Source organism: Lepidochelys kempii, chromosome 1, assembly GCF_965140285.1.
Source record: "Lepidochelys kempii isolate rLepKem1 chromosome 1, rLepKem1.hap1, whole genome shotgun sequence".
Lineage (NCBI taxonomy): Eukaryota > Metazoa > Chordata > Testudines > Cheloniidae > Lepidochelys > Lepidochelys kempii.
Genome location: NC_136380.1, coordinates 234,200,874 through 234,227,577, shown reverse-complemented (window position 1 = coordinate 234,227,577; position 26,704 = coordinate 234,200,874). Strand labels below are relative to the sequence as shown.

The window sequence follows — 26,704 nt, the reverse complement described above, 5'->3', positions numbered from 1 at the left end:
GAAAGGCAACTATCTCTTAAATCTGCCAAATTGTGCTGGATTTGCAGAGTCTGTTTTAAGCACATTTTGGCCCTGATTCTGCAAGTGCTTTCATGCTGTTCCGTCGGATATTCAAGGTGGTTATGGCATAAGTGGGAGGGTGAGGGTAGGCACAAGTAAGGTTCAGTGCTGGGCGGCCTAGGGGGGAGAGGGCGGAGCTGATCGGCAGGGCCCACTGGCAGGTGCTGAGCACCCACTATTTTTTTCCCATGGGTGATCCAGCACTGGAGCACCCACAGAGTCAGCGCCTATGCTCAGTGTAGCTTGTAAATGCAGCTAAATGGCTCTTGATACTCGACAAAGCATTGTCTTCAGCATCTGCAAAAAACAAGAGCAATTCAGTGTGAAACGTGACAGGAGAGAATTCCTAGGTGCATTTCTTTTAACCTTGTTATGACCCCAGCCCTAACCTGAGTCACAGTTGTGTCTCCATCAATGACAACAGAATACAGTGTCCAAATCATGGTTTTTGTTCTTTTCAAATACTTCTGGAACGGAAGTTACTATTTGCTCAGTAGTAGCACCTGGGAGTTGTGACAAGGAAAGGAAATGTTTTTCAGACAAGCCAGAGACAGCACTAACCAGTTAGATACACACAATCAGATTCTCTTCAACTGAAAATATCCACACAAATGTCAGTGTGAATCCTTAAGTGAGGATGGTACTTTATTTTCTCATTGTCTGGGTCTCTGATCACCAAAGTAAAGAATGGATTAAAAATCTGCCTTGGTGCCTGTAACCAGAATCAACTTCAAAGACCTAGGGCCAGATTCTCTTATGCAGTGCAAATTGGCCTTAAATTGTTTGGAGAGTCCTCTTCGGCAGTTCTCTAATGTAGGGAGAATATCTGTTGAGACTGAGCTGGTGTCACAGTCACCTGCACAGCCACGTCCTCGCCTCCTGCTTAATGAGAAGGAGGAAGTGGGATGAAGGAGATGAGACCTTGTGCCAGCAGTGTAAATTAGATTAGGACCACTCCTGCTCTATTTTACACAAGGCCTGGGTGGGTCTGAATCAGAAAGCCGCAACTAGCTAGCTTTAGTATCTCCTGACCACTACATCTGACTCCAGCTCAGACATAGCAGAGAATCAGAATCTTAATGTCTACTGTTCTGTACATGGGATTTTTAACTCAGACACCTATCTTGGCATTAGATTGCTTCTCCCATCAGACCACCAACTACTACAGTAGCTTAGCTGTTGAGTGGCAAGATAGGTTTTTTGCACCTAAGATAGGGCTTTCCTGTTATGTGATGGTGTTGGCTTTCATGATTGAACATGCTACAGGTAAGGAATTTATTTCACTCTATAGATGCTGAATACACGGCTCATTCAAATGAAGAATATCAACAGTCTCCCGTCTATCACATCTTTTTACCTCATTATTTCAAAGCATTTTGGAAATAACAATGAATTGTCCTTCACAACAACCCTGTGAGGTAGATCAAAGACATGAAGGGGCTGTCTGCATTAGGAAGATGACCCATTGTGGCCTTCAACTGGAGTAGATAGTGTTTGGTTGCTAATGTAGATGGGGCCAAACTGTTTTCAACTTAGCTGCATGGTGCTAGAAGAGAGAGACTGGAACTGAGTTAAACACCTTAGTGCACGTATACTAAGGACAACCATATGCCTCTTTATTGATGTAAGTGTTCAGCAGCTGCTGAGTTATGCCTCAAAGGTGACTAATCAGTAAATGAAGTTATTCTTCTTTAGAATATATACAGTATTAGGGATCTTTTGGAATGAAAGGCTCTGTATAAACGTGAGTTACTCCATTACTATTAGAATTTTGGATCTCTGTTTGCAGCACGGTTATCTGGAAGGTTTGCAAGATTTATTTATTTGTATGTATTTCTGGACTGGACACAGCCTTTTCCATTCCACTGGTTTGGAAATCCCTGTAAATGAATCCAGTGGAATTTTTGGCACTGGAGTAGAATAATGTTATGCTGAGAGGTACTGGTGACTGCATGGTCACAGACCTCTTTGAGATTGGGTGTGACCTCCCACTTCAGTTAACATAACGGTCAGGATAAATTAATCACAACCCTCCCACCTAAGTCAAAAGGGTTAAATGAACCTGCCTAGGAGTTTTACACTGGGTAGGGAGAGTGATTTTTGCTCAGGGATAGGGGTGTGTGTGTTAGAGAGATAGAGAATAGAAAATAGAAAGAATAGAGAATAGAAAGTGAGAGAGACAGTGGCAAAAAGAAGCAGGTCAAATAGCAGACCTATGAGAGCAGTGTATAAATCTGGAAAATGCTAGAGAAAGAATGTTTTGGGTATGGTGTTGGCTAAAGAGGTTTGTGACCCTAAGCTAGGAAACTATTCCTTTGTTTGTAGTTCCTCCTGCATTTGGAGAAGCAGGACCTTGTACATTCCTTATAAATAAACAAGATTACATTAAAGAAAATACAAGATTCCATCACCAGTTTCCACCCTCAACTGGAGCATCCCCAGGTCCCAAACGTTGACTAAACATTTGGGTCAAAAACGAGCAACAGCATTTACCCCTATCCACGCTGCAGTTAAACCAGAGTGAACTTAAGCCATGTTCAAAAGGATAATTGTTCAAGGCTCACATTCCCTACTGCCCTTCCCAAACCACCCAACAGGGCTAGAACACAGCTGTAAAACAGTTAATACATGACAGTAGTTCATGTTCTAGATTAAGTGATATATACAGAGCAAGTGACTGGCACTTGCTTTCCAACTTTGACACTTACTGTACTACTTAGGTGGTGTTTATGTCCATTCCTTGATGGATAAAATGTAGCCAACCTGTCCATTTAACTGGAAATCTTTTCCTTTACTGTCTCATGTTGCTTAGATGAAATACGTGGAAAGAACTGTGGGTGACTGATAGTATTTTCCTCTCCATTCCTTTTCTCATTATACTCAATAAACACAAACAGCTAGGCACAGAAACTGACCTTTTTAACCACAGTTTTTTAAGCACAGTGAAATTATATAGTTGGATAGAACTTGTGATACTCTTATAAAATAAAACATCTTTCTGCACAATAAAAAAAAGTTTAAAAAACAATAACAAAAATGCAGTTACACAATGCCTTCTCCCCTGCCCTCCTCCTAAAAATAAATTAAATAGATGGAAGGACTCATAGGATTCCCTTTCAGGTTAACTCTTCCCAGCTCTGTTTCCCAATATCATGATGTCTCTTTGGCAGAAGTCTGACTCTCAAGCACAGCCACTAGTGAGCCAGCTCTGTCAGGCTCAGTCAGCGCTTTTAATAATGCAAGCTCAGAAGAATACAAAACAGAGAGAGAGAGAGACCCTTTGAAATCTGCTACTGCAGAAAAAAAAAGGGACAAAAATTAAAGTGAGGCCCTGCTTTTCTAAAACATATGGCTTCAGAATTAGGCATCTGATTGCTTCACATCTGTGCAAAGTGGGGATGACATGGGTAGTTCCATGTGCACGACTCTGTTAAGGTCCCCACCATATCAATCAGTGCCTTACTTAGCTTGTGCAAACTAGGAAAGCCCCACCACATTTTGCCTTTTTTCCTACAAGGGAATAGTTCCTTCTGGGTTTCAGTCCTTGTGGAAAAAGGCCCCACAGCATTAACCAGACAGCATTGCTTGAAACCATCACATCGTTCCTAGTACTACTGCTTTCAGGAGCTGGTAAAGAGGTCAAACAGCTCCCCAAAACTCTCCTTTACTGCAAAGCATTAAGAGGTCAGGAAATTATTCCAAGCAGCTGTACGTGCATTAGGCTAAAGAATGTAACCAGTCTCCAAATGGGTTAATAGCACATTGTTGCACCAAAGACACTGACCTGTAAAAATACCAGGCCTGACTCACCACTGTGTTACAGCAGTTTAAGCTGATTTCCACTAAAATGAGTAAGGCTACACTAGCGTTAAACTGGAGTACAGCAGAAATGAATCAGACATATTATGTTTTTACTAGCAGTTGGCCTAAGCCACAGATTCAGATCCAAATATGTCCAAAGTTCACTAGAATGTTTGGATCTGAAGTTTCTGTTTGGCCCATTTTAGAAATATAGGCCGGCCACAAAGTTCAGATCTGGATTCAGACTTCCCCAGAGTTCAGGGGCATTGGGATCCAGTGTTTTTGTTTCAGATCAATCTCTCTGGGCTTTTTTGTTTTTTTTTGTAGAAGTGGTATAACAAAGAACTGACCCCCCCCCCCCCGCCCCTAAATACCATTTGGTGCATAAAACTGATAGAGGAAGAGCAGCATTTTACAGAAACAAAATAAAAATGAATGAAAAAGGAACCTCACAATTGTTTACAGCTGCTAGGATGGCTATTGAGCTGACATGGCCAGCTTGCCATCCAGCCTAGCAGTTTCATTAAAGCATAACAGGAGGGACAGCATGGAATCTGAGGCAACATGATGAAATGGGGAAAAGATTGGCTTTCTGGGTTGTGTTATTCTTTTCATCAATCCTTTGCCAGTATTTTATCCCTTAGGTAATTCTCTAAGAAGTCACCTGGGGATCATCTAATTTCAAGGTTGACTGAGCCATGAAGGGCAGGAGAAAGGGTGCTGGAAAGTGTGGCTGGGTGAGGAGTGAGTGTGTAGCTTGGCTGGTCTTGGTCCTGGTTTGCCCTGCTGTCCGCTCCTGGGAACACCTTTCCTCTCTCTCACCCTGCCTTCTTGGTTAGCTACATTCCCTTGCTACCAATTCCAGGCTCTCCAACCTTCCAACTAGAAACTAACAGAAGGAGTGGAGGAGTTAGAGGGCAGGTGAGGGGCAGAGAGCAACTGACACAGAGAACAAGGTGTGGGAGGCAATGTCTTTTACTGAACCAACTTCCATTGGTGAGAAAGACAAGCTTTTGAGCTTACACAAAGCTTCTCTTCAGGACCTGAAAGCTTGTCTCTCTGTCACCAGCAGGAGTTGGTCCAATAAAAGATATTACCTAACCCACCTTGTGTCTCTAATATCCTGGGGCTAACATAGCTACAATGACACTGCATACAACAATAAAGCAAAAAGAGACTCCATGCAGGGAGGAGAGGCTAGCAACATGGGAGAAGTGGGCAAGCAGCATAAGGAGACAATGGAGGGTGGTGTCTTCCAGAGCTCATAAAGCAGAGCGTCAGAGTGTTGCTCACTCTCAAGATTTTATCAAGAATTTTGCAATATTTGGTGTTTTTCCTGAAGTGCCAACTCCTGGGGTCATATGACTATTTGAGAATTTTAACTTTCAATTTGTTTAAAGTGAGTTTTAGTCCTCATGGTTCCAGAGAAAAGCTGGAAAATGTGACCCAAGTGTATCCAAAAAAACTTTGAAACCAGAAGGCAAATAAAAATAATCCCAAATGTATGATATATTGGGGACTGACTCATGATTTTTGAACTCTTGGGTTTGGTGATATAGGTGTTAGGGGAAAGCTAAGGAGGTAGTGGGTTGTTTTGATTGAGTGGGAGGGCTTTTTTTGGTTGGTGAGGAGGAACCAGGAGTGAGGCGAGAGGGATGAAGTTCATGTTGAGGGTAGGGAGAGCATAAAAGGTACTCAGGGTGGGCATGATCACTCTCCTTTCCACTGCAAATTGTTGAGAGTGACTGTATACATCCTAAGGGCCACATACTAAATCAGAGCTTCAATGTAGATAGTAAAAATACCATGCACCAGTATAATACTGGGATATCTGCATTAACATTTGGCTTGTTTCTTTGTATTAAAATCCTATCAAGCAAAGGTCATTGGTCATAGAGATTTACTTTGTGTAGACACTGAGCTAATAGATGTCCTACAGCAAAGAATATGTTTCATTTCAGCAGCACATACTGTCCCACTCATAAAGCAACAGTATTCCAGCCATTTAACCCCTTCACGATCCAGGAGACAAGCTGAGAAGGAGCACAGGAGGCTGAATCTAAGAGTTTCTTCAGGAAAGAAACTAGATGCCCCTCTGTGTCAGGCAGTAAACCTTCCACTCCACAAGTGCAAGTTCTGTCGGACCATATATTTCATTTCTTCGTTCACTTATAACAACAGACTCTCCAGTGATATAAAAAAAACACAGAGCAGCCACGTGGATTTTCTATTAACCAAATGTATAACTTTTGTTAAACACAGAAAGAGAATTTCCAAGGGGTTTAGAGATCCATTGCCCGTTCCAGTCAATAAGAGCCTTTGCATTAACTAAAATAGGCATTAGATTAGACACCAGTATTGTTAGAGCAAGCAGCTTCTAGAAGCTGGTTAAATTGTCTGCTGAGAAGTAGTTTGCATGCACTCACTCTGTACCAGGTTTGCATTTGGCCTTCTGACCCCATGTTCAGGCAGAAGAGTTTTAAACTAAGTCTGATAGAAGCCTATTTAGCAGTACCCATGTCTTACTTTTAAGGAAATATTGCAATGTTTCAATCAGGGATTTTTTTTTTATTAACAGTGTAAAGCATTCCTCTCCAGGGCACAGCTCTCAGATCATCCCACTGTTACACTGCTCATATCTTAACAAGGGGCTTCACAGATATTCCCCCCCTTAACCTGTGAAGAATCTCAGGTAACTGGGGGTCGCTGCAGAGACAAGGCATCTGAGATGGGGAAAATCTATTTTGTTTTCCCATTTAAAGAGAGACTTTTCCACAACCCAGGATGGAGGCAACACGAAATTATATTATGTGCCTTTTCCTGCAAATATTTATATTTTGTTTCATAAAGAAAAAATGTGAAGTACTTTGCTTGTAATATACTACAGTATTCAGTTTGTGTAACGTGAAGTATGTTTGTGAGAGAGACTTAAAAAGAGACTGGGTGTAGACCTTGTTAAAATGGAGAATAATACCCTCCTCAGAAGCTTAGGTGTATACCAAAGCTCAAAAACCAGAAGACAAATAAAAAAAACCCAAAGTGTATTGTTTTAATAAAATCTCATGATTTGATTTTTAAGCCAATCTCATGATTTTGGGGGGCCTGACTCATGATTTTTGAACATTTGGTACTGGCAATACTGCAAATGCATAAACTTTGCTCTCCAGAAATATATTTCTGACCCTCATTACTCCATGGCAAGAACGATTTAGCAGTATCCAGACTAGGAGTAACTCCAATCAGAAGCCAAGAGTGACACACCCTTCCATTCAGTTTTGTAATAAGATTTTAACAAGGGGCTCTGAGGATCCTCCTCCACATATAAAACCAGGTATAGATTTTTGTTCACAGTTGTGTGTATTTATGTGCTAGTTGTGTGATACACAAGTGTTTAATACATTTGGTTCTCAAGGGCTGTTTTAGTTTCTAGTCTTTTCATTTCCTGCTGCATTTTAAGTGCAAAATAGACTAGCATTGTGACTGATGATCTTAGATGATCTATTAAAGATGGGCAGATATCTCCCAACAACTGGGAATGTGTGGAGAGAAAACCTTGTCTATGTTTAGGAATGCTGGGGATTGGGATATTCTGTGTACTGGGATCATATAGAAAAGCTCTTTGAGTAACAAACCTTAAGTGGTTTGTAATTTTTTCGTATTTTTCAACTTTTTGAATGGATGTGTCAGCACCTGCTAGGCAAAAAGAGCTAAAAAACCCAAAACACTTTTAAGAGCTGTGTGTGTATATACATATGTAAGTCATGGATTTGCACAGCTTTTCAGCTGACATGCCAGAGAGTGACATGCCACGTCATGAATCAGTCATATTGTGTTACATGACTTCAAGCTAACATGACATAACAGGAGTTACACAGGGACGGACAGAACCCAACATGACATATCCATAGGAAAATTGGCACAAAAAGCTTCTTAAAGTTCTGTTTGAAGAGTGCTTTCTCCACCCTCCCCTGAATGCTTCAGAGAAAAATATGTAGTAATATAAAAGAAAATAGTGTGGTGATACTACCACGAAAGCAGTTTTAATTCAGTGTACAAGAGGGAGAAAATGTGTTTATATCATGAGACTGCTGAGTATTTTAGTTATTTCAGGTTCTAATAAATATCTCCCCTTCTACAAGTAATGTTCTCAGAGCTCTAGTCATCCCAAGTTAGTGTTTACCTCATCTTTAGTCAGGATAAGAGCTACATAAACAGTAGTTTATGGCTGCACGTTAATACATTTTGAACTTTGGCATGGGCTGTCTTAGTGAAAACATAAAACTTTCTGGTCCAATACAGGCTGCATTAACTCTCTGACAAGTCTGGGAGTGGGGAATAATCCCTTTGGCCCTTCCTCTGGTCCTCTCCTTACCTTCCTGCCCCAAGTCAACTCCTCAAAAGTTCTGTGTCCTCGTACCTACTGGCGACACACATACCCATCCACCCGCCCACAAGAAAATGGAGGCCCAAGTGTGGCGAGATCTCACCCAAGAGTCTAGTGTTGGCTATATCATCCTGTCCATGAAGCTGTTTTATGATATTATATTAGGACCAGCTGCCATTGCTACCAGAGTGATCTGGTCTTGCAAACTCTTCCTCATGTGAGTAGTCTTATTTCTGGGATTAGTCACATGAATAAGGGTTACATGATTTGGCTATTGATGGCTGTTTAAAATAAAAATCCAGCAACTTAAACTCAGTGGTGATTTAACTAATCTCCATTTTGTTATTTAACATCAAGGTGCGGTTGGACTGTGCTTGCAATGTACTACTCGTAAAAGGCACAAATCTAATTTGGGTAAGGGAAATTTGACATACATTCACATTTGGCTGGACAATGGGTCTGCCTCATCTCGTCAGGTGCCATTACATTTGTGATACCCAAGGTCAAAATGTTGTCACATGACCTTTTGCCCATCTTACTACTGTGCTGAAGCCTGGATTTACAGTTTTAAACTCAGCAGCCCCACATACATTATTGTTGTTGTTGTGTTGTTATTTATTTGTATTACCATAGCCCCTAGGAGCCCCAGTTACAGACCGGGACGCCATTTGTGCTAGGTGCTGTACAAACACAGAACAAAAAGACAGTCCCTGCCCTGAAGAGCTTGCAATCTAAACAGATAAGACTGACAGGGTGGAGGGAGGAGTGGAAAAACACAAGCAGAGTGAATGATGTGATGATAGCAAACATCACGTTCGTTCTAGAATATTGTATGTATGTACGTATTTATGATGAGTTTAGTTAGGAGGGGATAAGCTAAAGGGAAGGGAGAGGGGACATTGAAGGGAAGGGATTGAGGGGGACAGAGATGTGGAGAAGACAGTGAGAAGAGTGATGCTGAAGTGAAGAGACTGTCAGAGAAGGGGGATGCTTGGCGCAAACAGCCAATTCAGCACAGGGTAGAGAAAGTCCGGTCAAAACTGTAGCAAGCTCTCCAAAGGACCGATAGTCTCTGCTTTGGCTTCTGCCCCTGCTGACTTGAGTCTCTGGCAGGCTCCCTTGTTGCAGCTTTCTCCCAAGCCCACATGGGGAGGGGAATGGGAGATACCATCTGCATCCTAGTGCCTGTAGAGTGTGCGGCGTCTCCTCTCCACGGTTCTGGATCCAAGAGGATACTGGGGGGAGTAGGCGGTGGCCCCAGCTGGGCGATGAGGATGAAATGTTCTATACAAGATGAGTCCTGTGTGAGAAATAAGCACAAACATTTAGGGGACGATAGAGGCAAAATGCCAAATAGATGTCTAGAGTTCTGGGTTCATTTTAAAAATATAAATGGGTCTCAAACACATTGATAATTTCAAAATTGCGCTTAGAAGAGCAGGTGTTTTATTAAAATTAGCCCTTTACTTTCAATCGAGTGCAGTATGCATCACTTCCTCATCCTGTGCTCTCGTTAAACTATGTTGTGATTCATCTTCAGATGACTGCATGCCAGCGTTGGGTGAAATGATTCCTATTGTAGTCACAGTACGTAGTTTGTGAAATCCATCTGTAAACTGTTGTGGGCTTATACAGGAACACAGCTGCTGTATAAACCCAAGTCATTATAATTGAAATGATTAAATCACCTGATGCTTACAATATATCCAAGTCTCTTATTTTGATCATAATTAATTGGTGGCATACATCTTTTGAGTCAACACTCAAGCATTTGTGCCCAGAGTAAGTCACAAAACATTGCATCTTAAATATAGTGAGTGGGGGAAAATATGTTTTTTCTTCAGGGTGTTATATAAAAGTAGCCCATATAAGGCCCTGTACATAAATAGTAAGTCAACCCCCTGGAACTTTTTTAAAGGCATCATCTTTCCCTCCTGGATACTGCTTGTGAAGACAAAGAATCATTAGACATCGGTAGACATCAGCTATAAACCATCAAGAAATAGCTTGTGGGTAACCTTTGACACAATTGAACTTACTTCAAATGAGCTAGGGCTGGATTCATTGCCTTTGGTCAAGCCAGTAGGTGGACTAAAGGTCTCTCTTATCCTTCTTTCCATATCTTACATTATTAGCTTCTGGGAGGTGAATGTGTTCTGGATGAGTGATGGGAATGTGTTTCGATGTGTTCTTAAATAGACATTTGTTGTAGGCCTGAAAAGAATAGGCCAGCTTAACAGTGTGGTGTTGGGGCTGTTTGAAGTATATATTTTTTTAAAGCAGTTGCCTTCTTTCAGCCTTTCAAAAACCCATTTTTAACTGATGGTTTCAGCTCAAGGAATAGTATGGGATGTATTTTGTGTATGGCTGCATGCATATTTGATGTAATTAATAGAGAGATGGAATACAAAAATCTCCATAATTTGACCTAGGAAGATCTTGTAGTTCTCATGATTTGATTTCAAATTCATCTCTATAATTCACTCAACTCCTGGAGTGAATTGTAGTGAGTTCCTACAATGTAACACATATTCTGATATATAGTTGTTCGTTTCAGTTTCAAAGGGCCTGATCCTGAGAGGTTCTGAGCATCAGCATCAATGTGAACTGCAAGTGCTCAGCATCTCAAGTGTCGGACCATACGTGTTGTTAAAGAATCCAGCAGTTGGTGATTTAATTTTCACTGGTGGAAAATCAAGAGTGAGATGTGAGTGTAATCTGTTGCATCTCACACAGTGAGGGATAAATTTGACACAACACAATATTGTCTGTTCTGTTTGTATCCTGTCACTGGCAGTTCTGAATAAAAATGGAACTACAATTTATTTCAGTTTTTTAAAAGGTCTGTATTGTTAGGCTTGTTTGATATTAATGTGTTTGTTTATTAATTAGCATATACTTTAAACTTAAAACTCTGTAAACTGGTGGAATCCCCACTCAACTAAATAGGTGTATATATGATTTATACCACTTTAGACCTCTTTACACTTGCAGAGTGTTGTAAAGTCACCTTAGTGTAAGTGAGAATCAAATCCTTAGGTTAAAAGCAAGAAAGTAGTATTATCCCCATTTTACAACTCGAGAACTAAGGCACAGGGAGATTAAAGGCCTGATTTTTCCTTTGCTCTGCATCTTGTGTAGTCATTTACAGAAATAAAAAGTCCTACCTTTTGGATTTGGTAACATTTTATACTCACCATGCACTGATGTAAATGACTTCACAATGTGCAAGATAATGAAGAATCAGGCCCTAAGTGACTGATCCAGGATCACATGAGAAGTCTGTGGATAAATCCGGAAATGAACCCAGATCTTCTGAGTCCCCAGCCAGTGCCTTTACCACAATACCTTTCTTTCTCGTTCCTCAAATTTGTCTTTCTGAAGCCCTAGGTCCCTCTGCCAGAGGGCTGTTTTCTTTAATAGAGTAGGTTCTAAGAAGCAGCCTATGCCTCAGTGAGTCACCAGAAATTTATGTCTCCTGTATGGTTCCAACACCTGATAACAGAGTAGGAAGATAGAGAAACCTGCTCCCTGTTATAGGGATATTGCAAATTAGTTATGCCCAAAATGTAGGAAAAGGGGTGAGGGCATAAAAACAGAAATCAAAGTGATTTCATTTTGTTAAATGTAATTGAAAATAGAATTTGAGTTGGTTTGAAACATTCCCCTGACGTATTGCAGATCTCTTCCATGCCCCAAAAAATTGTGGAAACACATGTGATACAGAAAGTGGCGTGAAACTGATTAGATCTAGTTCAGTATCCAAATGGAATGAAATGCAAAAACTAAATAAGCAGTATAAATGGTGAGAAATTAAATCACTTCAATTTTAGTGATCATAGAGGGTGATAGTAACACAGGTGAGCATATTTTAAATATCTGAGTTTTGTGTTCACAATTTATCTTTTAAAAACAATTTAAGAGTTTGACAATTAAATTGTCAACCAGTTCATTCCTACAATAGGAAAACATATTTAGACAGTCTTTCATACAGTTGTGTATATCTATAAATAAAAACACCCTATCTGTATCTATGCACAGCATACTTGGTGTACTGTATACGTAGCTGCCTGTATGTTGATGTAAAATCTATCTAGCATATATAGAGATATACAAAGTCAGAGGGAATACAGGTGGTTTTTTTAAAAGGAATTTTTTAGTCCACTGTGGGTTGTACAGACTGTTTAAATTTTTTACTTTAAAGCTCTTTTTGACTTGTTTCTTCTAAAGTTTTCAACAACTGATTTTCTGAATTCTGGGTTCCATGCAGCACTTTTGTCTCTCTCTCTTGTATGACCACAGCAGGATGAAGGGTTTGTTGCTAATTTGTTTTGATATGTGTGCTTTGGTCTGTCGTCTTTTTGAAATTAATTCTTTTTGTAGGTGTGGGGTTGAGGTGGTGGTGTGCTCCCAGCGTACATGTCATCTACAGTGAGGAGAGGAGGTGGTAGACTTTGATCAGTGTGGCTTCTGTTTTCTTGTTGTTCATTTAAAATGTACCAGTTTGTAATGCAGTTTGGTTTTGTGGGTTCTTGTTTTGTTTCATTCCAGGTCCTTCCCTTCCTTTAGAGGTTTCTTCTTTTTTAGTTCATCGCTATTGATTTTTGCCTAGCAGTTCCTGAACATTATTAGCCAGAGGGAGGTAGTAGCCACTGAGTTCAATTTAAGCAGGAAACCAAATCCAGTATAAAGTCTACCTCCTTTTTATAAACATGCTTTATACAGATAGAGAATATATGTTAGTAAGAATAGGACACTGAAAGTCAGGACTCCCGGGTTCTGTGTCCGTAATTGTTATGGTAAAGATAAAAAAAAAACCTAAGTGTTTTGGAAGAGATATAAACACTCATGTTTCAGGGCATAAACCAATCTCTAGTTAATGGGAGGTATATTCCCTAGAGACAGGTTTTCACATAACTACTTACTGTTTTTTGCACCTTCCTCTGAAGCAGCTGGTACTGGTCACTTTTGGGGACAGGATACTGAACTAAATGAACAGCTGGTCCAATCCAGTCCAGCAGGCCCTGTGTTCTCATTCCCAACTCTGCTACTTACTTGCTGTATGAGATTAGGCAAGTCACTTAACCATACTGTACGTTGGTCACTCCCATTATAAAATGAGGATAATGATGTTGAGGTGTTGTGAACTTTAAATTCACAAATACTTGTGAAGAAATTTGTTGAAAAATATTTTTCTTGTCCTCTCTGCCACATATTTCAGCGGGGCTGTTTGGAAGAAATATTCCTTTTAGGAGAATTCCCCCCTCTAATTTTGTGATCTTCTCTCATGATTTTTATCTTGTGTGAAATATTTTATATTGTTAAAAGCCTGAAAAATTGGTTCTTGGCTTCTCCTGTTGATCCTGATCTGTGCCTAAGACACTCTTTTCTTGTTTAGCAGCTAACCTGAGCCTGTTGAGAGAGGAACTTCATTAATGGCATTACACAAAGTAGGAGCAGTGTTGGAATGGGAAATACAGTTGAACAATGCTTTAATTATTAGGAATTAAAAGTTATCGAGAGGACCCAATTGTGGCACAAAGTTTAGATGAGCCCCCACCAGGAACTAAATCTCACTTCCTTGGCTCATGTTGCATCTGTACCCCATATTAGCTGTTTCTCAATATGGGCCAAACCCACAGAACTTACTTAGGGAAAAACTTTCATTGAAATGTGTGGAAGATTTTCCCAAGTAGTGAGACTGCAGGATTGGGCTCATTTTAATTTATCAAATTAAATTTTCACTTATGAAGTGTTGAAGGATCGGGACTTACATGTTCATAGTCAGGCACAAGCAAATGTAAAAGGACATTGTGCTTGTAATTCTGCCCACTGCTGTACTGAACACTTACCTACAATATTCTCAGAAGTGTGGCTGCTAGCAGCCATCGCTCCTGCTATTTCAATCAAAACAGGAAAACAGTTGCCTAAACAGCAGTGTATTGACAATAAAAATACAATATTTATCTTGAGGATGGTTATTAAATTCAAGGTTTGTAGTTTGGGTTGGTTAGAATAAGCATCCACAAATCCAGATGTTTATCTGAAGATTATCCTGTGTAAAACTCTTGAGTGAGCAAAAATGACCTAAAACTCTCACAAGAACAGGCTTCTTTGCACACTTCCTGGTACTTGTGCTTGCAACTCACCTGGAGATGTCACAAGAGCAGCCATTTTGGTGTTCTGAGGGTACTTCCAGACCCAGACAGAAGCTGAAGTGTGTTTCAGGGATGTGTCTCTGAGCATTTCAGAACCTTATAAAACCTTCGATTTTGTTTTTAAGCATTAACAAGAAGTTTTTATTTCACACATACCAGCTTACACATTACTAACTTCTATGCTCATGTGTGTGGTGTTAGCACAACAGGTAGCCTCCAGCCTTGGGAACTTCCACAGGGCAGATCCTAGCACAGGACTCGCATTGCTGATAAGATTTTTAGAGACCATTTCCAAATCCCCTTGAGAGTCTTGACCAATTTATATAATGTGATTAATGGGGTCAAAACCAGATCGTGTTTTGGGGATCTTCTTGGGCATGAACAGGAGAAGAATTCATCTAAGTCCTCCACCACCACTACCTTCAGGCTGTGTTAGGTCTGGAATAACCCTCATTGTCATGGGTCCGTCCCTCATTCCTTGAAGGGACTGATTGGTGGACCTGAGTAGCTGTGGACTCACCCTAACTTCTCCCCCAGCCTGCCCTTCCCCTGTACCTGTGTGCTGTGGTTCAAAGGGCCTCCATGGAGCACAGCTTTGAGGAATCCTACACTCCCCTCGACACCCAAGCACACTGATGATACTACAGTCTGGTCCCTCCATGTTTATGGATGGTAGAGAGCAGGGTTTGCCTACAAGCCAATAGACAAGCCCCACTCATTCTCCCTGTCGGTTTAGGAATTATATATAAAACATGTGGACATCAGGATATCAGATACAAAGGGAAAACAACAGAGCCGCTCTTTGTCACAGCAAAACAGCATATGGAATAGACAAGAGAAAAGCTGAGGGTTTCCAGGTAGTCAAACAAAGAATTCCAAGAGCTGGTTAATAAATTGGCCAGGAATCTGCAGGCTTAAAATCATCATCCCATCGCAGAGTGGAAGAGAGGACAAAGGGCCTGATTTAGCTCCCAATTAAATCCCTGACCAAACGCTCAGGGAGTTCAAAAAGACCACGATCTGGGTCAAAGAAGGGAAAAGTCTGCATATAAAGAGCAGGACTGGCTTTTGGACACCCAATAAACCCACAGCTCTCCAAACCCCAACTGTAGGAATGGCCATAAAATTAGGCCTCAGTTATGCCATTTAGGCAGTCAGACATTGAGGGTGGTGGAGAGCAGCACTGCCCCAGGGAAGCTCCAAGAGGAGTATGCCTTGGGTTGGCAGAATTCAACCGGAGCCTCCCTGGCATACAGGGGAGACACGCTCATTGCTCCACCCATGAAAGGGCGCCCCATGCTAACCCTGCCATGCAGCCAGCGCTTTCCCCAATGCATGGAGATGGTCTTGGCTCCCTCTCCTCCGTGCACGCTTTGTGATGTCATGCTCCCTGGGCAATGCAGGAAGATGGGTGAGTCTTCTTGTGCCCTCACCTCCTCCCTACACAGCTACAGAGCACAGTTTGTCGCTTCATGCGAGACAGTGCATTCCTCGGTGGGTGTCTGAGCGCGCTGATCCGCACTGTGCATGTTCTGCCTTATCTTAGGCAGGGAACAGAGCATCAGCGTGTTCTGTCCTGACCCAGCCTGGGAAAGGTGCAGCCAATAGTACTTTTCCCCAGACACCGCATGTGAAAGTCTGTTGTGCCCAAGAGAGAGGATTAGCACTGAAAGGGAAAACATTAGATGAGGGGATGAGTGCCCAAAGAATAAACCTCCCTGGGAGCCCCCAAAATCCCAAAGCTAGTCTTGGAAAACAGGAGCCAAAACTTACCAGTCAACATAGAATTCAGTAGAATGTGTCATTCCAGTGTCCCGTTCACTCAGGCTTTGTTATGTGATTTCAGCTAGTTCTGTATATAGAACCTCCACAGGGCTTTGTGACTGAGTTCCCACCAAGGCTACTCCTGATGCTAGGACAAAATCTTGCGTAAGCTTGTGCCCTCCTTACTGAAGGTCCCCCATCAACAGAAATGGAAACTGCATGAGCATGTCAGGAAAAGAGCATACTCCCCTATGTGTACCTCACCATCTTGGATGACTGCTGATCATGGAACTGCTGTCCTAAAAGCAGTAGTCATGGGAATAACAACACAGGTAAGATGAAGCATAAGTAAGAAGAGCATTTGGGGAATACCCTCAGTGACTGAAACCACCAGTGTCTAGCTCTAGGAGCTACGCCCTAGGCAGTTGAGAATACAATACAATAAACAAAACAGGCTTTTACACTAGATTTAAGGGTCAGCTAAAGCCACAACCAGAAACTGTTTGAGGTGAAAATGAGAATCCAGGCTGAGATTTACCTGTAGCTGCCATACATTAACTAACAAAAGTCTGCACTATGCAGCACCAGAGATGTAGACAGCCTTATTCCAATATTTCCCTTAGATCTGCTTTTCAGTGCCTTTCCCTCTGCATCCTGATCAACTCTGGTCAATGCCCAGTCTTCAGACTTTCTGTTCTGCAAATATTACTCAGATTTACAATAAGTTTTAGTAATTTTAGTGCATCCAAAGAATAATTCTCCACATCTAAGATTTTTAAAAATCTGCTCTGCTTTTATCGTCATATTATGACCCAGAGGTCGGTCTCTCTGTCTTCCTCCCTGTCTTGTGTCTCTGTGTAGATACATAAATTTCCACTTCTAGAGGAAGGGATGCATTATTCTTAATCAAAACTTAGAAATGTGGCAGGAGGAGGTGCAGCTGCAGATGAACATTATCTAATTCAGCCATCCTGTCGTTTGAACATCCTTGCTTAATTTAATACAATTATTTAATCAGTGAGGATAATATCAGCAGTGTGATTCATTTATACAACATGTTTAACAACTGCCTTTACCTCTCGTCGTCTTATTATCACCACTGATAATTTCATGAGTGACTATGGCAAAAGAAAAAGAACTGCCGGTATCGTTCTGTGTGGGGACAGCTGTACTCTTCAGAGGACAATAATGTTGAAGGATTTTATTTGTGTGTGTGCAAATGCACCCCTGTTTTTGATATATATTTACTGGTTAAACATTTCTGGATAAGCGCATGACTGGATTGCTAGGCCAGTGACTGGGTGTATTGTTCAACGTGCAACAATAGCAACATTGTCTTCTGCCCAGACGCACCAGTAAATGCTCCATATTTTGCATTTTTGTTGAAATGAAGATCTCCATGAAAGAGAGAGAGGGTGGGGGAAGTGGGGCCATGGCTTTGTTTCCGGAGAGATGGGGGATGCATTCTTTGAGAAACCCCCTTTCTGGCTCCTTGTTTCTAACTCGTTTGGCTGTAATTTGTACCGTCAAGGTCATTTAGATAGGCAGCAATATGTGGTGAATGTGTTCCCAGAGGTCATGAAAAGCCTCTTTAGTAGAACACACTAGGCTGTACTTATGCCAGGTCATTTAAGCACATTTGTATTGCCAGTCAGATGGTGCACAGTGTAGTTCATGATTTTGTAATAAACTCTGCAACCTGGACCTTCAGTTTGTACTGTTGAGGGATGAAGTGCTTGGGCTTATACTACAACACGGTGTTTAAATAACTGTATTTTAATAGTAAACTAATATATAATATATGTGAAAAGAAACTAGATTATTAAAATCTAAATGGATCTATCTGATCTCCCCTCCCCCACTCTGCCCCCGAGACTGGTGCACTCATCCGAGTCAGCACTCTTTCATTCAGTTCCCACCATATGAAGTGGCATGGTTTTTTATTAACTGAGAAAGAGGGACTCAGAAGAGGGTACTGCAGTCCCTGCTAAAATTCCTACTCAAATAAAAATCCCATTGGCTTCATGGGGTTTTTGTCTGAGTAAGGACTGAGTAGAGATCTCAGGATCTGTCCCATAGAGACCTTAAAGAAAACATAATTTCAGTCAGTTATTTGGTGGGACAATATTAGTGACGTGGGAGTCAGGATTCTAGGGTTTACTCCAGTAAACTGATTTACAACATGACCTTGGGCAAATCACTTAGCCTCTGTCTGCCTCATTTTTCCTATCTGTATTAATAACACTTAGAATTTATTTAGCACTTTACATTTACAAAGAACAATACAAACATCTATAAAATGGGTGTGGTACATACCTAACCCATCAGGAGTGTTTTGGCTTGTTTATATTTATGTTTATAAGACACTTAAATCCTCAGTTAGAAGGCTTTGTTTTACATGATACATGATGCTTTAGTGAGAAAGCTTAAAGCACTCCGAATCCAGGTGATTCCAAGATACAAAATTCAGATCTTGAATTTTCTGATCTCCCCACATCTCCTCTACCCCTTCCTCCTCCTTTCCTCCTCCCCCCCCCGCCAAAAAAAATCGTTCAGGAGGATTCAGATCTGGAGTTTTGTTTTTGTCCATTATAGGACTAGGAACCAGCTGTAAAAGCTTATCAGATCTTGGATCTGACCTCCCCATAGTCCCAAAGTTAATGAGGTATTGGGTCCATCTCTAGTATAGTTTATGATGATCTTTCAACAAAGGAAAGCAAACCACTAAGGCTGTTGGAAAGAATGCTGTGCTGATATTACCATGGCATAAGGGACTGAAATCTCCATTACAGTGCATTGGTTCTGCTGCATATACTTCCTTTTAGCAGCCTTAGTGGTATGTTTTTGCTTCTGCTTTGCTCCCCACGTTTATTTCTTAATTTTTTGTTTTGTTTTGTTAGCCAAATATGCCACTTTTCAAAGGAAACATTTCATAACCTTTAATCGAGATCATATTTCACTTTCATCACATCTGTGTTTATATTATTACAAGACTTTTAGGTCTTAATGTCTTCTGCTTTAAGCATTAATAGTTTGGGCTGATTATATAAATAAATGATTGACATTATTAACTCTTCAGGAAAAAAAAATTGTCCTGTTCTTTTTACTGGTATCTTACAATAATTCTGCGTGTGTGTGTGTTGGGGGAAAGGGGGAGTGAGGCAGGGACCAATCAATGTTGGGTTTCCTCTAATAAAAGTAAGTATGGAAAGTAATGTTAGACTCTGTGATCCACCTAAAAAAATCTCTGTCCCCTTCCCCCCACCCCTTAAAGGCACTGTCTACTGGACTGATCATGTTGGGTCTGATTTTTATTTACACAAGGGCCTTTTACACTGCCAGAGTGGTATAAAGGGCTCTCAGTATAAATGAAAATCAGGCCTGCTAGACTTTTAAGCTGGCAACATACTAGCTGCAACTGTATTGGTAAAAATAATGGTAAGAAGGCAAAATGCCAAATTCTTCTCTAAGTTACACAGGTGTAAATCAATAATGAAGTAAATGCAGCTCTTCCCAATTTGAATTGGGAAAGTTGAGAGTAGAATCTCTGGTCCAGAGAATTTAAACATATATGTGCAAGTAAGGAAGGGAGAAAGTGTTCCATCACATATTGAATGAAGGTTCTATTGTTGATCTTCATGTTCAAAACAATTGTACATTATAACCAAATCCTCAAACTTTTTTTTATACCAGATCCTAAGGATCTGACTCAGAATTTTTAAACTCTCAGACCAGATTTTAAATGGCATTTCAGTCCAAATTTGGGTTTGATAGGGCCTTTTGAAATAAGAGAGGTAAAATATTATGAACTCTGAGCGGTAAAGTAACATCATGTTGTAAATACGTGTAATAGCTCAAAATAGTCCACTCATTCTCCTGTATAAGAACCAAACTTGTGTGACCTCCAATTAATTTACCATTAGCCTGAACACACAATGAAAGTGAATGAAGGGGCAATTTGGAATGACATTTATCAGCTCTGGAACTGTCGACTTCTATTATTTCCACAAGGCCTTACACTTCTTGGCTCCAGAGAAAGCTGTGCTGACTTGAATGAAGAAGAGCATTCTTAGCACCACGAATAGTTACAGCACAGACATCTCTATGGCAGGGTAACTCAGACAGAAAGACCGCCACCTCCATTTCCAACTTGCATTAAATGAGACATAAAAAATAAAACTGCTTAGTGAGCTAACGGAAAGCCTTGCACTTCACACCAGAATAAAAAGGGGGGGAGGGGAGGATGGGAGTGAGGGAGGCAGGGAAAAGAGAGAGAGAAGGAAAGGAAGTGAAGCTCAGTGGGACTGGATAGCCCAAAGATTCGTTCTAAAGGGAGAGGGCATGGAGCCCTCACCTCTAAAATGAAAATTTGAATCTAGTCTAAGTCTTTATGGTCAGTGAAAGCCATTCGCATCTGATGACTGTTCGATGGCCTATATGAAATGAGGTGGTGGTCTCAGTCAGGTTTTCAGTGGACAGACATTTGTTCGCAGAGCTCATCACCATATCTGGAACTAATCAACCCTTTTTTTGGCACTTATAATAGAGGTCAAGAATTGAATGTACATGGAAACTGACCTCTCTGGAAGGGAGCTGATAAAAGTTGGTGGGGAACTTTTGCTTCTGGTGATCTATTCTGTGCTAAATAGAGGACTTTGGTCTCCAGGGATATTAGTCTGGCACATTTCATCAACACAGGTGGTTGGGTTTGTTGGGGTTTGGGTTTGGTTTGTTTTTTTTTAAACTGCACTTTTTAATTTAACCGCTTCACTGCTGATCTACCACGGATGTGCTGTTGTTTTCTATTGAAAATAGTGGAACAACAGGACAAACCCCATCCCATTTAGCAACACAGTGGCTGTGTTTTTTTCAGATGTGAATGTGCATCAACAGTCAAGCAAGCACCAGGACTGGATTTGTATTTCTTAGTCTTAAGTGGAATGGATTCTAAACATTGTAAATTTACACATATCAAATAATTTCAGTTAAACTGGGTAAATTTCCAGAAGCCTCTAAGGAGCTAAGTGTTATGGGGAAACAATGAGTGCTTCTAAGTGAACTAAGTCACTGTTGAAAATGGGATTTAGGCTCCTAAATCGCTTGGGCACTTTTGAACATTGTGCCCACTGATTTTTTTCTGTATTATTCTTCACAGGAAATATCTAGGAGAACTTTACTATCGCTTTAAAGATGACATTTTTGTCCTTTATTTCCCTGATCATTTTGTTTATTCTGCTTTAATTCATTTTTAACTATGAAGTATAAAGTAATCAAATACATTCAAATATAATAAAGACAACTCAGAAGCTTGCCTGTTTGAGATAATTGAAAGGTGGCATAACAGTGCTTTGCAGAATTATAAGTAGGTTGTATGATGGTGAAGACATTCATATTTATATAACATGTTTCCATATGCAATATAGACCACTGGACAATTCCTTGCTTTCTGCAGCATACTGCATTCTTTGGACCAGAATTAGTATTACAGTAGTTTCAGATACTCCAACAGTAACAGGGAAAAATTCCAGTGGAGTTTGCTCCACATTTACCAGTCCTACATTATGGGCCTGATTCTGATTTCTCACTGGTGTCAGTCGGAAATAATTTCATAGGAGCAAATGGACTTTCTTAAAAGTAAAACTTACAAAGGGAGACCAGAATCAACCCTATTATATCTGTAATAGAACCCATGCAAAAATATTACTTCCATTAGTTAAAGGATGGGCTTCTTAATTCACAAGTTGCAGAGTAAAGTTTAGCTCTGCAAGGACATCTTTAACATATCCTGCTTTGGCATGATAGGATAATAGCAGGCACACAAGTTGCAGATAAGTATGTGGCAGAATGGTCCGAAAACATAGATACCATTTCTGGATATTAAAAAGTAATTTTTTAAAAAGTGTTTGCTATTGTATCTCCTCTATAGGGACAGAAAGGGGCTTCTCTGATCCTTCTTTTGCTTTTCGTTAGAGTCAAACCAAAAAAGTGACTTTTGATTTTTAATATATTATTCAGAATTGTTTATTGCTCTCTCTCTCTCTCTCTCTCTCTCTCTCTCTCTCTATATATATATATATATATAATATGCAAGATTCAGTCCTGAACAAAGCAAATATAATTCCTGTTGATTTCACTCGTAGTTGAACTCTCTTTATGAACTTGGCCCATGTTGTCAATGTACACAACCATGGTAATTATTAGCGAACCTCTAAAGTTTCCTATAAAAATCCAAAAGTTTAGATGCTTATTCTAAATTATGCAATGCAAATCTCTGATGGAGATTTGGAATTTGGAACTAGCACAAAAACTGACTTTCTGGTTCTGGCTGGGTAAAAATACCCATAAAAGAGATTGCTTATGATACTTGTGAAAACCAGGGAGTTCAGAGGAAAATAAAAATAGAAATACAAAATCAACACATTTACTCACACAAGTTTACCCAAGTTTTAGAACTACAAGTAAGTTTGGGTTGAGGTTGAATTTTAGACGGAAGTTGTGATTAATTTTTATTTCTTCCACCTATCTCAAGTTTTTAAAAGTTACACAAAATATTATTGTAACTGTACTCCTGTTTGGATTGTATAACTATGTATCATGTAGATGCAAATTTGGAGAAAATTCTTATGTACATTGTGTAAATAAAGAATGTTCTCTAATTCTCCAGTTCATGGGTCATTTTGATTCCCAGCTGACCTAACACGATGGCGTCATAGGAAATGTTGCATGATGTGTTTTTAGGATCACTCCTTTGCAACTTCACATGAATGGAACGTGACCATATGTGTTTGGGTACAACTATGGCAGCGGCAGCAGCATCTTTATGACATGCTTTATCTTGTGCTCGTTGTAGGATGAAGTGGCCCAGCCGCTGAACCTCTCAGCTAAACCCAAGACGTCTGAGGGAAAATCTCCAACATCGCCCACTTCTCCTCATATGCCAGCTCTGAGAATAAACAGTGGGGCCGGTTCACTCAAATCCTCAGTGCCAGCAACATTAGCCAGTCCTTCGGCCAGAGTTAACACAATAGGTACGTTTGTTTTCTTTTGGTTTTGTTGATGTAGCTCAGAGATCAGCATTAAAAAAAAATCAGCATTTGCCAACCAATGCCACACAATGGCATATGATAAATAGAAGGTGGGGCCTAATATTGCATTCATGTGGAAAAGTGCTCAGTGATCTCAGTAGTGCATTAACTCTTCACATTCCGCATGGGAAAAACTTGTGTTATTTCAGATACTTCTGTATGATAACAATTCATAAATGATTGTTTTGTGGCTACTACTGTATTACAGTGATTTCAGACATTCACCATTTAAAAGTATAAACAACTGATGAATAAGCTTTTAAACAAATCCCTAGGAGTTACATGTCTACATGTGCATACAGTTCCTTAGAAAATTACAGGTTTGATGCATAGTCCACTGAAAAGCTTTGTGCATTTAGCTTAATCTACCAGGAGTAATATTAATGGCTAACTAAAAAGTCACCAGGTACATTTCAAAACATACTTTACATTGTATCTTGAAAATAGTCAGGCTAGCTGCTTTTAGTATTGTTCTGTAATATATTATTATTCCTCCCTCCCTCCAAAACTGCCTCTCTTGCGACCATTTAAACAATAAATGGTTCTGCTGTTACTGACACTTTATATTTCACAAGTGCTTTATATTAAAAGGGGGGGAGGGATGTGTGCCCCAACGTGCGTGCCATGTCCTTATGTGTAATGTATATGTATAAGTAACATGCAGACACACCCCATTGTAATGATAATCTTTTCCAATCTATTGTACAAAGTGATTGAAAATACAGTAGCACCTCAGAGTTACAAACACCAGAGTTACGAACTGACCAGTCAACTACACGCCTCATTTGGTACACAATCAAGCAGCAGCAGAGACCAAAAAAAAAAAGCAAATATAGTACAGTACTGTATTAAATGTAAACGACTAAAAAATAAAGGGAAAGCAGCATTTTTCTTCTGCATAGTAACATTTCAAAGCTGTAATAAGTCAATGTTCAATTGTAAGCTTTTGAAAGAACCGACCATAATGTTTTGTCCAGAGTATGAACATGTCAGAGTTACGAACAACCTCTATTCGTAACTCTGAGGTTCTACTGTAACTTGAATTGTGATTGCAGGATGGTGTAAATTAATCACTAAACTTTTTGGGATTAGGTTGAGAGCTTCCAGGGGGTCGGGGGAGGGGGCAGATTATCCTACAGTTGCTTATTGTGGGGTTTCTTGCACCTTCCTCTGAAGCAGCTAGTACTGGCCACTTTTGGAGACAGGATACTGGACTGAACGGACCATAGGTCTGCTCCAGTTTGGCTGTTCCTGTGATTTTTCCATTGCAATGCACTGAAACTATTTGAGACATCCATTCTGTCTCCCTATAAATGAACATGTACTCCACCCAAGTGCACTGTGCAGCATATTCCAGTTGCACATACACCACTAAGACCCATACTTCTGCCCCAACTTTAAAATCCCTATATGTGGGTCCCACAGTCTTCACTCAGTGTGCATACTGATGGGAGTTATGATTACATGCACCAAATAGAGAACATACTTCTATGGCCAGGGTGAAAAGGGAAATTACTTTATCTGGCATGACATTCTATAGAACTCCATAAATGTTTCATAAATATCCTATTGTTAATTCATGACTTATTATGTATTATTCTTATTAGAACTACACTATTTAACTTGCTAGGTTAGTAATGTATTTGCATCTTTAATCTGTTTGGCCCTGCTGCTCTCTGTGTACAGTGGGCTGAGTTTTCATTTTTTTTCTCTTTAAAACCTTTGTCCTGAGGAGAGTGAACAGCAGCTCTAAGCATAGAGTTAAGAATCTGACCTGCCTCTGAGTGGCAGACGGTCTCTTGTTCTCCTCCTCCTCCACCCATGGTATTTTCCATGGATTTGAGATCCCTACAATTTACTTTACTCCTTTTAACAAAATGCAGATTTTGAAACACTGTACCTGTAATGAGTGATAATGTAATTGGATAACAGCTGTGAGGATGAATGGAGCTTTAAAGGTCACTCTTGTAAGAAGAATTAATGTGTTATACTATTAATAAACCATGGAAAACTGTGGAGCAAAAGATAACATACTTAAGTTATTGTTAATGACGTAGAGTTCACTGCTTTATATCTCCTAGCTACCAATACAGAAAGTGACTTTTTGAGGTTGCTAGCTGAACAGAATCATTGTGTGTACTGTACAAGATAAGCTGTCTTTAAATGCAGCACAAGAACTGGACAGACACAGGCTGCTCCTATCAAAAATCTGTCCTTTATGGAGGACTGGATGATTCAGAGGCTTGGTAATGGTATGTAGAGCCTTTTACTGCTAGGTAACTAGTTCACAGCCAGCCAAGGTTGTAGTAAGCAAAAGCCATTACCATGTATAAACTCTTTGTTGACCTTAACAAAATGAGTTGTTGAGCTCAGTCAAGCCCCTAGCAGAAGTTTGCACATGACATAAAACCACCATAATTGACAGCCTCGTTGTCACTTTAAGCAAAAAGACCAAGTATTGAATGGGCTAGGTAGACTGAACTATCTTCTTACTGTGAGAGGTAGGTTGCTCCAGCACAGGGCTGAAGCACACCAGTTGGGAACCTTGCAAGGCCTTAACCATGCTGTCTTTGATCTCTGGATAAAAAGAGGACTTTGGTCTCTAGGGCTGCCCATGAGAGGGAGGGCCTTCTGATCTAGGTGGGCTTAGGCCCACTGTCCTGGAATTCAGATAGGCTGGCACCTTTCCCCACCACTAAATTCACTTTAAAACCCCCTTTTAAAATCCATCCTTCAGACTGTTTGTTGTCACTGTGCTCACAATATTGTTCAGCTGTATCTGGTCAAGGGGAGCATGCACCTTTATATCAAAAATAATGTAGGGCACATAGCTGGTGAAATGGCACACATGGCATGTAGTCCTTTGGTTAGACCCATCCTCACTGCCTGTAAATCATGCTAAAACTTGAGGAGTCACACATGTCATGGCTTCACATACAACTTTAAATCCAGGCATTTCTTTTCAAAAGCAGGCATATGCCTACCTATTAAAAACAAAAACAAGTCCCACCTTCCCCTCTCCCCGTTGTCTCCAACATCTAAATACTGGTTTGGCAATCCCTGTAACTAAGTGCATTTAGTATCTCTCTGTCAATAATTCACCATGTACCCTAAACAAAAATAATTTACATTCAACTTGCATTTATATTAATCTTTTCTCTGCATAACAGCATATTGGCAGCTATTGAAAAACATAAAGAGTGCTTGCTTTTATTCACTGACGTATGCCAAATCTTCTCAAAGAGAGTGGTAGTCAGGAAAAAAAAAATGGTCTGGAGAAGGGCATGAATTCCAATTCTTAGGCAAATTCAGCTATAATACAAATTATAACTATTATAATATCTAATCAAGAGCACTGCTATTTTTAAATGTCACTGGGTTTTTGTTTGCTTTTATACAATTTATTCTGACCAAATGCAAACTTGATCAATAACAGATGCAAGGTGGGGAAA

The 26,704-nt window shown here is 40.2% G+C and overlaps 1 protein-coding gene across 5 annotated transcripts in view; it reads left to right on the top strand.

Moving 5' to 3' along the window:
- SOX5 (SRY-box transcription factor 5) overlaps positions 1-26,704 on the top strand; it is a 547,425-nt gene that overhangs the window by 485,218 nt on the left and 35,503 nt on the right. For all 5 annotated transcript variants that reach the window (XM_073318355.1, XM_078849539.1, XM_078849535.1 and 2 more), the window contains exon 10: positions 23,018-23,195. In XM_073318355.1, the coding sequence (XP_073174456.1) occupies positions 23,018-23,195 (178 nt within the window). The remainder of the gene's footprint in view (positions 1-23,017; positions 23,196-26,704) is intronic.